The sequence below is a fragment of the Fusarium solani genome, assembly GCF_023522795.1.
Source record: "Fusarium solani strain SB1 chromosome Unknown bctg00000001, whole genome shotgun sequence".
NCBI classification, from domain to species: Eukaryota; Fungi; Ascomycota; class Sordariomycetes; order Hypocreales; family Nectriaceae; genus Fusarium; species Fusarium solani.
Genome location: NW_027072156.1, coordinates 1,361,534 through 1,373,646, shown reverse-complemented (window position 1 = coordinate 1,373,646; position 12,113 = coordinate 1,361,534). Strand labels below are relative to the sequence as shown.

Below are 12,113 nucleotides of genomic sequence, written 5' to 3'. Positions count from 1 at the left end.
CGGGTACGTACCGCAACGCAACCAGAAAGGAAAGTGCGTGAGAGTCCCTGCAGCAAAGGATGGGATGGGGGAACCTCTCACGGCGCGTCATTTCTTGAAAAACGCCGATCTCCATCGGAACCGAAACTAGGATTATTATCGTCGAGTCTCAAAGTCCCTTACTTTACGGATCCGATCATCACCTCTTCTGCTCAGAGTAAATACGCGACCGGCGTCTGCCCCTGCGCTTGCAATATGCAGCTACCGGCTCCTGGAATCACCTGGGCCATCACATCAAGCAGCCCTTGCTTCCATTAGCTAAACTGTCAAACATAGACGTGCAACGCCTTGCAGCACGCTCAGGCCCAGTCGTGATCCACTTGACAGCCGCTTCTGTGCCGTCCTCGTCTCGATTGGGAGGGATCGCCAGCCATGGGAGCCATTTGGGACCTGAGACATTGTCAACCTGGGCTATTCACAACCAGACAGGTTCATTTTCACGAGCAACCGACCTCGTCTAAACAATGCGGGTAAATTAGGTACAGCCGTCTGTTGAGACAGCGGCTGGGTCATCTTGCGGGCCGCCGGGGACTTTTCCCTTTGTTTACCATTCCAGCAAAAAGTGATGAAGCTCTCACCGGCATCGATAACAACAACAAGACGAGGAGAGGCAGCAGAACTAAGAAGCGGGATAGAACGGCTCCCCCAGACATACATGCAGATGGCGTCAAGACTCAGCAAGCAAAGAAAAGAAGAGAGGAGAAAAGCACGCAGCTGTCGCGTCAGTTTCCTACATACATGTGCCTGGTCTAGCCTAGCCTGCTGCAGGTTTCTTCCGCCCTTGACGTCTTTGGCTCTTGAATCGGCCCTGACGCAGAACCACTTCGCGTTTTGGGTTCTTGTGTGTGTTTTGATGTCTCGCCCTCTCCTTGCTTCAACCTCCATACCACTTACCCGGAGTTGGCCTGGATGCACAGACGCCAAGGTTCCGCTTCCTGAGTCTCAGTCTCCAAGTTCTTTGCTTTTGGCAGCACGCGGCCTGTAGGGAGGAAGCTGGCATCACCCTGGCTCCGGCTATAAGAGCGAGACGGTCCTTGCCAGGATCCGTGGTGAGGCTTCTCAGCTGAAGTCACCTTTTGGCCACGGACTGGTTCGGCTTTGCTTGTTCTCAGCTCGCCTTGTCACGTCACCTACTTATCTTGAAGTTTGTCTTAGACTGTTGCCTCACGGCCTTTCGCCTTGCTTCTTTGACGGCTGCTCGAGAGAGATTCATCGATCGAGTCCTGAGTTTGAGACAAGTCAGCATTATTTCTTTGGTGTCATTTCTTCTTCATCAACTCAACCATGGACTCCTTCACGAACCAGCCATCACCACTTTCTCTGTCATCGTCAGCCATGGATGTAGATGCCTCTCGAAGGACGCCCTCGCCAGTACCATCTCTAGGCCACGATTCGCTCAGCACTCCTACAGCAGAGATGACCACGCCGCCGACCTTTTCCTCCGCTTTTGCAGTCGTCAAGGGTAGTGAGCCAGCAGGCAGACTATCCATCATGGAGCAACCAGATATGAGGAACCCTGTAAATGGCTGGGCATCCCCTTCGTTCCCAAGAGAGCCGTTCTGTGGGATCGACTCCCATGACAGTTACTATGGGTTCGATGAGTCTCGAGAGTTGACCGACTTGGACACTGAGCCTCAGTACCTTCCCACACCCCCTAGTCAGAAGCCTCGACTCCCGGTCATCGGCGGTACCCCAGACTTTCTCATCCTGTACTGCTTCAACATCCAACGGGCAGCAGACTTCTACTCCCGTTGCTTCGGATGGAAGTTCTATGGCGACATGAACGCAAGAGAGACTGATGACCCCAGCAAGCGACAGTGGGGGTCATCCTTCTTCGACGTACAGCCCATGAACTTTTTTAACTCGAGCGAAGACAAGGGCCATCTCAAGATCACGGGCGCCTTGGTCCAGATGAGAACCACGCCCGACAGCCAAGCCCGGCTCGAGCACAAGCGGCAGATGGCCAGGTTTGGCGCCGCTACACCGACGTGCCACCTCCGGGTCCCCGATCTCGGCGCCGCTGAGGAGTTGATCGAGCAGAACTTTGGCGAGGTCAAGCACTTACGATATGGCATCCGACAGTTCATCATGGACGTTGGAGAGTTTATCGACACGGAGGGAAACCTGGTAGGGCTTATTTCTCTACACCCGGAAAATGCCAATGCCGCTTAGACGGTGGCAGGTTGAGTTGACAGTGGGGGATAAAGGAATACCCGGTGTTTTGTCTTGTTTTTCTTCATGACGTTCAGAACGAACGATCATTTTGCCAAAATTGTATCGACACGGAGTCATTGCGTAAAAGCATCTAGGGGTTGGGGAGTTAGCTGGCGTTTTGGAAATATCATGGTCACATGGGAGAAAGGCGTTGACGCGGAAGTTGAACAAACCACACACACACACACACACACACACAAGGATTATTCGGTTCGGAAAGCGGGCGGAACGGGGAACGGACCTTACACAGAGTGTCAATTGAGAGAAATAGTACTAATAGGACTTGATTTCCGCCGAGATCAACGGTGACTGAAGACCGAGCTGCTTGACCTCCGAAACACGTCCAACTAGTCATTTCCAGCAAAGTGCTCTGTCGAAAAGCATCACGACAACTCCCGAAACGAATAGCCGGCCAGTGCGGAAAACCCATTACCCGCCAAGAAGCAGCGGTCCGATCCCCCACCAACAGCTTGCCCCGGACTTGAACCCCCGCTGGCCGCTAGCTGAATGGGCGTCCAGCCCATCGGCATCATTCAATCATCCTCGGGCTGGACAGTTGGTTGGAGAGAGGGGCCTCCACTTCCCGCTGCACAAGCTGGCCACTACCCGGCAGCCGTTGCGTTGACGGAGACGTTTTGGCAGTCGACGGAAGCGGCCCCGAATGCCGAGTTTCGCTTCCGAAGTTTCCATGCCGTGCGGATGCGAGAGGGGAGCGGAATCCATGGTCCTGCCTAGGTAGCCTAGGTCCCTGGTTGTATGTTTAAAACTCCGTGAAAGCTGCGGCCAGCGCCGGCCTTAATAAACGGGAATCCCCCGCCAACGGCCCGCATCCATCCATTACCATCGTCATTGTCGGCTTAAACTTGTCAAGGGTCTCGTCTCGTCTTATTACTTCCTTGCCGTTGCTGCTCGCGAGGTGAATATCGGTGTATGAAGCGCAATTGATCCCTCATAGCTGTAATTGCTGTTCGAGACGACTACGACCCATAGCCGACAGCAGGGATTCATCCTGAAGCTATTCCCGCCTAACCCTCGACCTCTACCCCTCCATCCTCATCCTCATCCTCTCATAAACTCACAAGATGCCTTCCGCCGCTTTTCGGTTAAGGACTCTCCGAGCCTTTGCTCGAAATGCTTCTAATGTAGGTTCTTTCATGTCTATGTGAATTGCGAGCTCCAGAAGCAGTACTGACACCCTCAAGCCCAATGCCGTCCTCACGCGATCCTTCTCGGCCACCTCTCGCCGCGCCGAGATCAACAAGGTCTTCCCCTCCGCGAAGGAGGCCCTCAAGGACATGAAGCCCAACACGACACTCCTCTGCGGTGGCTTCGGTCTCTGCGGTGTGCCCGACTCGCTCATCAACGAGGTCATGAACAAGCCCGAGATCACTGGCCTCACAGCTGTGTCAAACAACGCCGGTACCGACAACTCGGGTCTCGGCCAGCTTCTGAAGACGAAGCAGATCCGCAAGATGATTGCCAGCTACATTGGCGAGAACAAGACTTTTGAGACCATGTACCTCACCGGTGAGGTCGAGCTTGAGCTGACCCCCCAGGGTACCCTCGCTGAGCGATGCGCCGCTGGTGGTAAGGGAGTGCCCGCCTTCTATACCCCCGCCGCTTTTGGAACCGTTGTCCAGACTGGCGATCTTCCCCTCCGAAACAAGCCCGATGGCTCTCCTGCCGAGTACTCGTACCCCAAGGACGTCAAGGTCTTCAAGGGCAAGTCATACCTCCTCGAGCACAGCATTGACGGCGACTATGCCTTCGTCAAGGCTTACAAGGCCGACAAGCTCGGCAACTGTCAGTTCCGCCTCGCTGCGCACAACTTTAACGGTGCCATGGGCCGCAACGCCAAGATGACCATTGTCGAGGCCGAGCACATCGTTGAGCCTGGCGAGATCCCTCCCGAGGCCGTCCACCTGCCCGGTATCTACGTCAAGCGTGTCATCCAGAGCACTGAGGAGAAGGCTATTGAGAAGTACACCTGGGCCAAGGACGAGAACGACCCTGCGGCCGCAAAGGCCCTCGGCACCGGCGACACTGCGGCCAAGCGAGAGCGCATCGTACGTCGCGCTGCCAAGGAGTTCAAGAACGGCATGTACGCCAACCTGGGCATCGGTATGCCCATGCTCGCTCCCGGCTTTGTCGGCCCCGAGGTCGAGGTGCAGCTGCAGTCTGAGAACGGTATCTTGGGTCTGGGCCCTTACCCCAAGAAGGGTGATGAGGATGCCGACCTGATCAACGCTGGCAAGGAGACTGTGACGCTCAAGCCTGGCGCGGCCGTTTTTGGCAGTGAGGAGAGCTTTGGCATGATCCGCAGTGGACGCATCAACCTCACCATCCTGGGTGCCATGCAGGTCAGCAGCACTGGTGATCTCGCCAACTGGATGCTTCCAGGCAAGGTCAAGGGCTTCGGCGGTGCCATGGATCTCGTCAGCAACCCCAGCGAGACCAAGGTTGTGGTAACGATGGAGCACACAGACAAGAAGGGCAACCCCAAGATTGTCAAGCAGTGCGCGTTCCCCTTGACTGGACGGGCGTGCGTGTCGAGAATCATCACCGAGCTTGTAAGTGAACCCGAGCCTGCGTTTACCGTGATACGATGCTAATTGTGACTAGGGTGTCTTTGATGTTGACTTTGCCCACGGCCTGACCCTTATAGAGATCGCCGATGGCGTCACCGTCGACGAGATCAAGAGCAAGACGGAAGCTCCCTTCACCGTGGCCGAGGACCTCAAGCCCATGCTGTAAAGGTGTATATGAGTAGAGAGACGTTGCAATTGGATACCACGAGCATGTTTATGGATAAATGCCAGCTGAAGAAGAATTACCCGGGTGTATTAAAAATATTGGAAGCTTCAACGTTGAGATGAGGTGGATGGCTTGAAGCCATGGCATCACAGGGCGGCCGTTGTTGAATGGCGTCGGGTGTTCCTGCATGAGCCTCCTAAAAAAGGAAATAGAAGGAACCGACGTTTATAGTCAAAGTCGGGATCTCCGCCATGGAAGAAATCAATTAGACGAGTAAAATGAACAAAAATGAGAAAAAATTGGCAATGTGATTGATTGACCTGTTCAAGTATCATCTATTATAAATCAAGGCCGATGTGGTTGTGGCAGTGATGTTGCAAGGGCCTGACTGAGACTGTGATAATCAATCCACCACCTCAACACCAAATAATCCGACCACTTGCACCTCCTCATTCACCATTTTTCTCACCCCAGCTCCGTCCATCTCCCTCGGCATAATCCCATGGTTTCTTGAAATACCTTATTCCATCATGGCTGCCACGTTTGACCAGGAAACAGGCCAGGTCTTCAAGGAATGGGTCCTGTCGCGCGACTCGCTCACCGAGGCGGATCGAGACGCGGCAGACTGGAGCCGTCGCCGCCGGTATCCCGCCGTTACCGCCCGCGGCGTCCGGGGGCCTCGGTCCTTGGCAAACATGGTCATCAAGGTCGTTGCCGATAACATCGGCTCGGTGGGCTCAGTGGCAGATCTCGAGGATCTCCCACCGCGTCTGCTGTGGCGCATATGGCGGTTCCTCGAGGCAAGGTGAGTGGCGGATATCTCGGGATAGCCAACACGTGGAAGGAACTGACAGTTGATCAGAGGTGAATGCCTTCACGCCTGGAAACTCTTCTCCAAGCTGTTTCTAGAGGCAGAAGATGACAAGACTCTAAGTCTTTATCGCTTCCGTCAACATATCTGCCGTCCTGGGAATGACCTCACACGCTACACTGTTCCATTGACGGCACCACCCACCGACTTCATCACCCACCTCGTTCTTACAGGCGGATGCTCCTTCAACACACACGACTTGCTTTGCCTTGCCGATATGCCCAATCTCGGCGCCCTCGAGCTCATCCAACCCGCTGATGAGCTCCGCACTATCTTCCCGCAAGTCTCGGACCGCCTGGTCCGGGGGTGGACCGAGAAGTCCGACCCGTTCCCGTTGCTGCGCATACTCCGCATATGGGGCGACCAGTCCACCACCAAGAAGTCGTTGCAGTGGGTGTCGCAGTTCCCTTCGCTCGCGCTGTACGATGTCATGGGTGCGAGGGAGGACTGGAAGCAGAGCGAAGAGGCCGCGTTGGAGCATGGCTGGGAGCAGGCCGAAAAGGTTTCTGGACTGGAGGACTCGCTGTTACGTTATCTGATGCTGTTTGCGCCGTTGGAGGAGACGCGGACGCATCGTCTTAGTGACCTTGCCGCAAGGATCGACAACGACCTCGTCTCGCTATGTGGCGATTCCAGATGTGCCGTAAAGTTCGTTCAAGATCGCCAAGCACCGCCGCTCCTCGACTATCTCACCGACATGGCGAAGGTGCGAACACCTTCGTGGGATACTCATGCTGCATCTAGCGAGGCTCGGGCATGTCATGGCGTGGCCTTTGAGCCCTGGGCGTTCTGGCTCTACTCATTTCTCGGCCAGCTCAGCTCAGACCGTGACCTACAAGCTCGCGGCGCCCTCCCACCCCAAAAAGCTGTTGCCGGGCCCTTCATTCTGCCTTCGCGGCCGTTCGCGTGTCTTCACCTGGGACATAGCACTCGCGGATCCGGTATCAACACTCGACCGTCATATGTAAGCCGGGGGTTGTTCGCGACGGGGCAGTACACATTCACACGAAACTCTGTTATCCGAGGAGATAAATCAAAGCCAAAGCCCATTCCTAAGAAGGGTCCAAGCCTGGTGGCCTCGGAGCGAGCGGCTCCTGTGCTGGCGCTGCGGAAGCACAAGAAGAGGAGACTGGAAGATGTCCTGCAAGCCATGTCGAAGTAAGGGGGGACAGAGGCGTTTTCAAATTTGATGTTTGCACGATGTGACAGACCTCGAGCTTACGAGAAATTGGCTATACTTTGTCGGTATGAACCCTTATTGCAGATGACTCTAAATCTAATCCATCCACTGACAATCACGAACGACATAGGTTCGGCAGTGTTTCTGTTGGAAACTTGATGAATGTATCGTCCGAAGACTGCCACACCCAGGTCTGCTTCAATGTCGTGGATGGGTAGACCTTGTGATGCTGGTTGTGAATATGAGAACCAGTCTCCCACCCAAGATCAGAGGAATGAGGTGTATCTCGACTCTGACTCTGAAACTCAGTTTATAACACGACCAGAAACCACTGAGATTAAGCACTCCTGCGCCTCACTGCGCATGACCGACAGAGGAAAAGCTTAACAACTGGCTGTTCTCAGATGGATCTGAGTTGATGGTCGTTTCCCCGTAAACAGACCCAACACTTCGATTACAACAAGGCACTGCTCGAAACATCCTTCCCCAACAGATACATACGCATTTGTAATGGCAGGAACCTTATAACTCCTTACCTACTTTTTCCTTCACCCTTCGCCTACCGAGCCACCAAGTCTTGGATCTTCACACCAGAACTGAGGAACAACACATTCCATCACGTCTTTTACACAATCTCCATCTATTCCTTGCTATATTGCATTTTACGATATACCTACGCCATGGCAAGCAATAGTACGTCCATTAACGACGAGCCTCTCGCCAGCATCGTCTTCCCTGGCCCTTATGCTGCAACATTCTACTTCAACAATGATTTGGCTGAAGAGCCCGACTACCTCCTATCGAGTGACGGTGGCTACCTGACGGACGACTCAGATATATCCGAAGAAGAAGAAGAAGAACTTACCCCGGCGACCTATATGTCAGAATTTCCGGCTGTGGAGGGCAACCCATGGCCCGCCTTGAGCCCCGCGAGCACCCCTAGCTTGACCTCGTCCATGCAGACACAGATATCCTCGAGGGATCACGAGCACTCCCCGAAAGATCAGATCGACAACTCTGAGCCTTGCTTTACTCACGTCGGATCAGCAAGTCCGGAAATAGAGGTGAACACTGATGGGTATGTCCCGTTGGTCGAACCACCGGAGGGCGTTGTCGATGACGGGACAAACCAGACTTTTGGGGCATCCGAAGCCCAATCAACTACCGAAAAGCGTTCACCAGCACACTTTATCAATTTTGTTGACTGGAAAAACCCAGCAACTTTTGAAGATTTCGTCAAGCTCAGCCCGCAACACAGGTCCGAGATCAGGGCAATCCAATGGGATTCGCAACTCTGGTTCAACACCATATTTGAGAGAGGCACTCCGAAGTACAATCAGGAGCTGGCAAAGTGGCGAGCCGCACGTCTCCGTCACATCACTGGCGTGCCGATGGATCAGGACCAGGCCGACGAGGTCGGATATGTCATGTTCCGAGTGTCTGAGATTGCGGCTGCGAGAGAGAGAGAAAGACAACGACGGGAGCGACAAACTGTCGAGCCAAAGTAGGAGAGTGCTTCGATTGAATTTTGAATATGGAAGAGAGCATATGATTGTTTCAGTAAAGGGTTTACTTTTGGGCTGGAGGAAGGGTTGTTTTGATTGGGTGTTTGACTACCTAGGCATGTACACCATGGTGATGGAGGTGATAGAATTGCCTTTGGCTATGGATATGCGTTGGGTTGGAATGACTGAATTCTTGGGCCAAGACTAGGATTACAGGGCAGAATTTGAGTTGTCATTGCTTCTCGGTCTTGTTGAATAATGGTTGGATGTTGAACAAGACAATATATCCGTGACGATGAACTCCCACTAGCACCTCATGTCCGCGGCAAGCTGTGTGGACCTTGGTGACAACACTATGGAAGAACATAAATAGAGAACATCCATAGAAGTCAACTGACACGGCACGGACACATCTCTCCCAAGCTGGAGACGGATGCCCAGCAGCTCATGAGCTGGGAATATGGTTCAAGACGCGCCGAGGCGCATGACCAAGAAGTCTGCATCACACAGCCTTGAGGCCTTGTCGTGGCAAGGCCTGCAAGCTTTGCTTAGAGGCGAGCAAACAGACAGTAGGCAATCAGCCATCTACGAGTGAATTCTACGTTGGACATTGCCTCCAAACCAAGGTTATTGGCGAAAGGCATGTGCCGCATCAAAATTTCTCCCCCAACGCGCAGCCGAAGCCACAAAACAGGGCAGAGGGTAAGTCAGCGACATAATATTCTCTTTCCTCCAGTTTCCCCTCCGTTGCATCCATTGAAATGAAAGCCAGAGTGAATTTGAAGGATTTCAGTTTTCTAGTAGGTTGAAGAAGAAAGGAAAGAAAAGTTCAAAACAGAGGTCGGTTCGTGGTGGTTTTGTTCTGTGCGGCGGGTGGGGTGCGACGGAGCGCGGAGAATTAATGTGCCGTGATTGCTTGGGGGGCGGTTTGCTGTGGAAGCGAGATGGGGGAAGATCATGAAGTTGGATAGCATTCATTCTAAGAATGTCATGAGCTTGATATTCAACTAGAATCATTAATTTTGTCGCTTGTGTTATGCTTTAAAATGGGTAGTTGCAATGATTATCTCCCCAAACACCACCTTCTACGGACTGCCAGTGTTTCAATTGCAGCATGAAACCACCAAATGAGTGGCTGCAACACCGCAACAGAGCCCAACAGCGACAGAACTTGGCTCTTCCAGGAAGGTACTTATCTATGCGCCAGCGGTGAGTCAAGGATCCAGGTTTCTTCTTGTGTTCTGCAGCACATCCCGTCTCGTGTCGTGTGCCTGATGGACAAGAATGGCACATCGACATTCGTTGAAAGCACGCGTGCCCCTCTCCAGAGCGGATCAAACCACGACAAACAGGGGCACTCCCATTCGCGCAGCGGGCTCTGGAGATGGTGGATTTTCCATTGATGGACCCTACCGGACCTCTTACGGGGCTTGTTCACAGTGGGCTCGTTAGGCTGCTCTGTCTCTGCCAACAGTCAGCTCACATCCATTGGGGGTTCCGTGATGCTCTTTGGCTCAGGTTGCATCTAAGTTGAGTCACACTCTTGGTTCACATTGTTTTTAGGAGGTTTCTCCGGACTGGGTTTCTTTCGTGTTTCTTTCACATTGTGTATGTCTCTTGGCCTGCCTATCTTGTGATACCTATCCAACTGTTTTCTTCCACCATCAACCTTTTCACAGGTACTCGCGAATCTCTCCCATCCCTGTCACGCCTGCTCTATCAAGTGACGCATTGTCACTCCCGACCCTGATCAATCCCTGATCGGCAAACATCCGACCCCTTGATCTTGCCTCCTTTCACGCACATCCGCCCATAGGTATTAAAACTGGAAGCTGCCGTCATTAGCTACCCCGCTACCCCGCCTCCGGTCAAGTTTGATCAGCAAACAAACACCAACATCGACACTCAACAACTCCAAGAAGAATAGACTTGGCGCTTTCACTAGCAACCGACGTCGCCGTTTAAAGCTTCGTATACGACTACAAGTTATCGATACTAGCACCCGACACTCTCTCATCCTTCACCTATATCATTCGAATTGCCCAAGATGGTTGGTGGTCCTGGAACGAGCTCTCGCGGTCGCGGAGGAAAGTTTCGAAAGCCCGCTCGTGGAGGTGAGTTTTTCGGCCTTTACTCTTGCACTCTCTACTGCTCTTGACCTAGCGAATCTAACGACGATCTAGGTGGCAAGAAATTCTCGCGAGACATTCGTCCCGTTGACGCCGATGGCAACGAGATCAGCATGTGGAGCGTTGACGCCAAACGCAAAGACGACGATGACGATGACGACGACGACAGCGACGATGACGAGACCACCGAAGACGAGACTACCGAAGAAGAGGATAGCGACGATGACGACGACGCTCCTGGTCCTTCTGCGGCACCAGCCCAGGAACTATCACGCGAAGACCGCAAGGCTGAGAAAAAGGCCCGCAAAGAGGCAGCCATAGCCAAGCAGAGAGCTAAGACTGTCGAGGTTGGCGACCTGCCTTCGAGCGACGACGATGACGACGACAGCGAAGAGGATAGTGAGGACGATGACGATATGCCCGCCAACCCCAATCACTCTAAGAAGGCTCGCAACCAGACCAAGGCGGGTGTTGAAGAGATCACAGAGGGGGTCAGCAACCTGGCTGCCCCGAGTCGACGTGAGCGCGAGGCTCTGGAGGCAGCTGCCGCAAAGGAGAGACATATGCGCCTGACAGCCCAGGGCAAGACAGACGAGGCCAAGGCTGATCTGGCCCGTCTCAAGGCCATCCGTGAGCAGCGCGCTCTCGATGCTGCCCGAAGACAGGTGAGTCTTTTAGTCCCGCCATTTTGGCCTCATCAGCCTACCTACGATTCATTACTAACTTGGTGATAGGCCGAGCGTGAAGAGAAGGAAGCACTGGAAAAGGCCAAGAAGGCCGAGTTTGAGGCCAAGGAGGCTCGTCGGAAGGAAACGGCCGCCGCCAAGAAGGGAAAGAAGAAATGAAGCACAGTCTAAAAGCTGCGATGGCGATGATGCGAGACTGAAGAAGACCTTTTGGTTGGTTATCAGCTGGTTCCCGTTTGGCATTGCGTTGCATTGGATTGCGGCATTCATGGCATTGAAGCATGGGTTGCCGATGCTACACGGTGATCGGCTCGCTTTTCTAAAAGCGTATAGCGACATGAAATGATGACTATCTTTTTCTCGCATGATTTTGTTTTCTGAAGGGTGACATGTGAGACTACTTAGAAGAAGGAAGTGGGCGAATGCTTGGCATGAGTAGAGTTGGAAGAGTTGACGTTGTTACTCTTCTCCCTTAACGCCAATATGGAAAGGTTTGCAGATAGCCACTAACAAGCGTCTATCTTGATTTCGGGGAGAGGTCTTAGACTGGTTCAATAGAGCCGTCATAGCTAATGTTCCAGTCTTGATGTTGCTCTGATATGTCCACTCAGGGTGAGATGCATAGAGGCGGCACGGATTGGTAGCAAGGGCATAAAAGACACTTGTAACTTTTGATATTCATAGCCAATATTATTATAATATTATGATTCCGGCTAGGTACTAAGGCATTATTGA

At 53.1% G+C, this 12,113-nt stretch overlaps 6 protein-coding genes across 6 annotated transcripts; 5 read left to right on the top strand and 1 right to left on the bottom strand.

The window, feature by feature from the left end:
• Positions 1-268: 268 nt before the first annotated feature.
• Positions 269-1,252, bottom strand: MRS44_002530 (uncharacterized protein; the record flags this gene model as incomplete). Its single annotated transcript, XM_065622866.1, has 4 exons — positions 269-450; positions 774-877; positions 934-1,126; positions 1,174-1,252. The coding sequence occupies 4 exons, from the start codon at positions 1,250-1,252 to the stop codon at positions 269-271; spliced, it is 558 nt and encodes a 185-aa protein (XP_065478938.1).
• Positions 1,253-1,323: 71 nt separating this feature from the next.
• MRS44_002529 (uncharacterized protein) lies at positions 1,324-2,211 on the top strand (the record flags this gene model as incomplete). The annotated part of the gene is made up of 1 exon (XM_046280744.1): positions 1,324-2,211. The coding sequence occupies one exon, from the start codon at positions 1,324-1,326 to the stop codon at positions 2,209-2,211; it is 888 nt and encodes a 295-aa protein (XP_046136637.1).
• Positions 2,212-3,335: 1,124 nt separating this feature from the next.
• MRS44_002528 (uncharacterized protein) lies at positions 3,336-5,007 on the top strand (the record flags this gene model as incomplete). Its single annotated transcript, XM_046275161.2, has 3 exons — positions 3,336-3,395; positions 3,456-4,823; positions 4,876-5,007. The coding sequence occupies 3 exons, from the start codon at positions 3,336-3,338 to the stop codon at positions 5,005-5,007; spliced, it is 1,560 nt and encodes a 519-aa protein (XP_046136636.1).
• A 530-nt stretch (positions 5,008-5,537) lies between these two features.
• On the top strand, positions 5,538-7,040 carry MRS44_002527 (uncharacterized protein; the record flags this gene model as incomplete). The annotated part of the gene is made up of 2 exons (XM_046268082.2): positions 5,538-5,812; positions 5,870-7,040. The coding sequence occupies 2 exons, from the start codon at positions 5,538-5,540 to the stop codon at positions 7,038-7,040; spliced, it is 1,446 nt and encodes a 481-aa protein (XP_046136635.1).
• Positions 7,041-7,738: 698 nt separating this feature from the next.
• MRS44_002526 (uncharacterized protein) lies at positions 7,739-8,566 on the top strand (the record flags this gene model as incomplete). The annotated part of the gene is made up of 1 exon (XM_046268083.2): positions 7,739-8,566. One exon carries the CDS (start codon positions 7,739-7,741, stop codon positions 8,564-8,566), a length of 828 nt encoding a protein of 275 aa, XP_046136634.1.
• A 2,044-nt stretch (positions 8,567-10,610) lies between these two features.
• Positions 10,611-11,537, top strand: MRS44_002525 (uncharacterized protein; the record flags this gene model as incomplete). The annotated part of the gene is made up of 3 exons (XM_046273494.1): positions 10,611-10,677; positions 10,747-11,357; positions 11,427-11,537. The coding sequence occupies 3 exons, from the start codon at positions 10,611-10,613 to the stop codon at positions 11,535-11,537; spliced, it is 789 nt and encodes a 262-aa protein (XP_046136633.1).
• Positions 11,538-12,113: the final 576 nt, after the last annotated feature.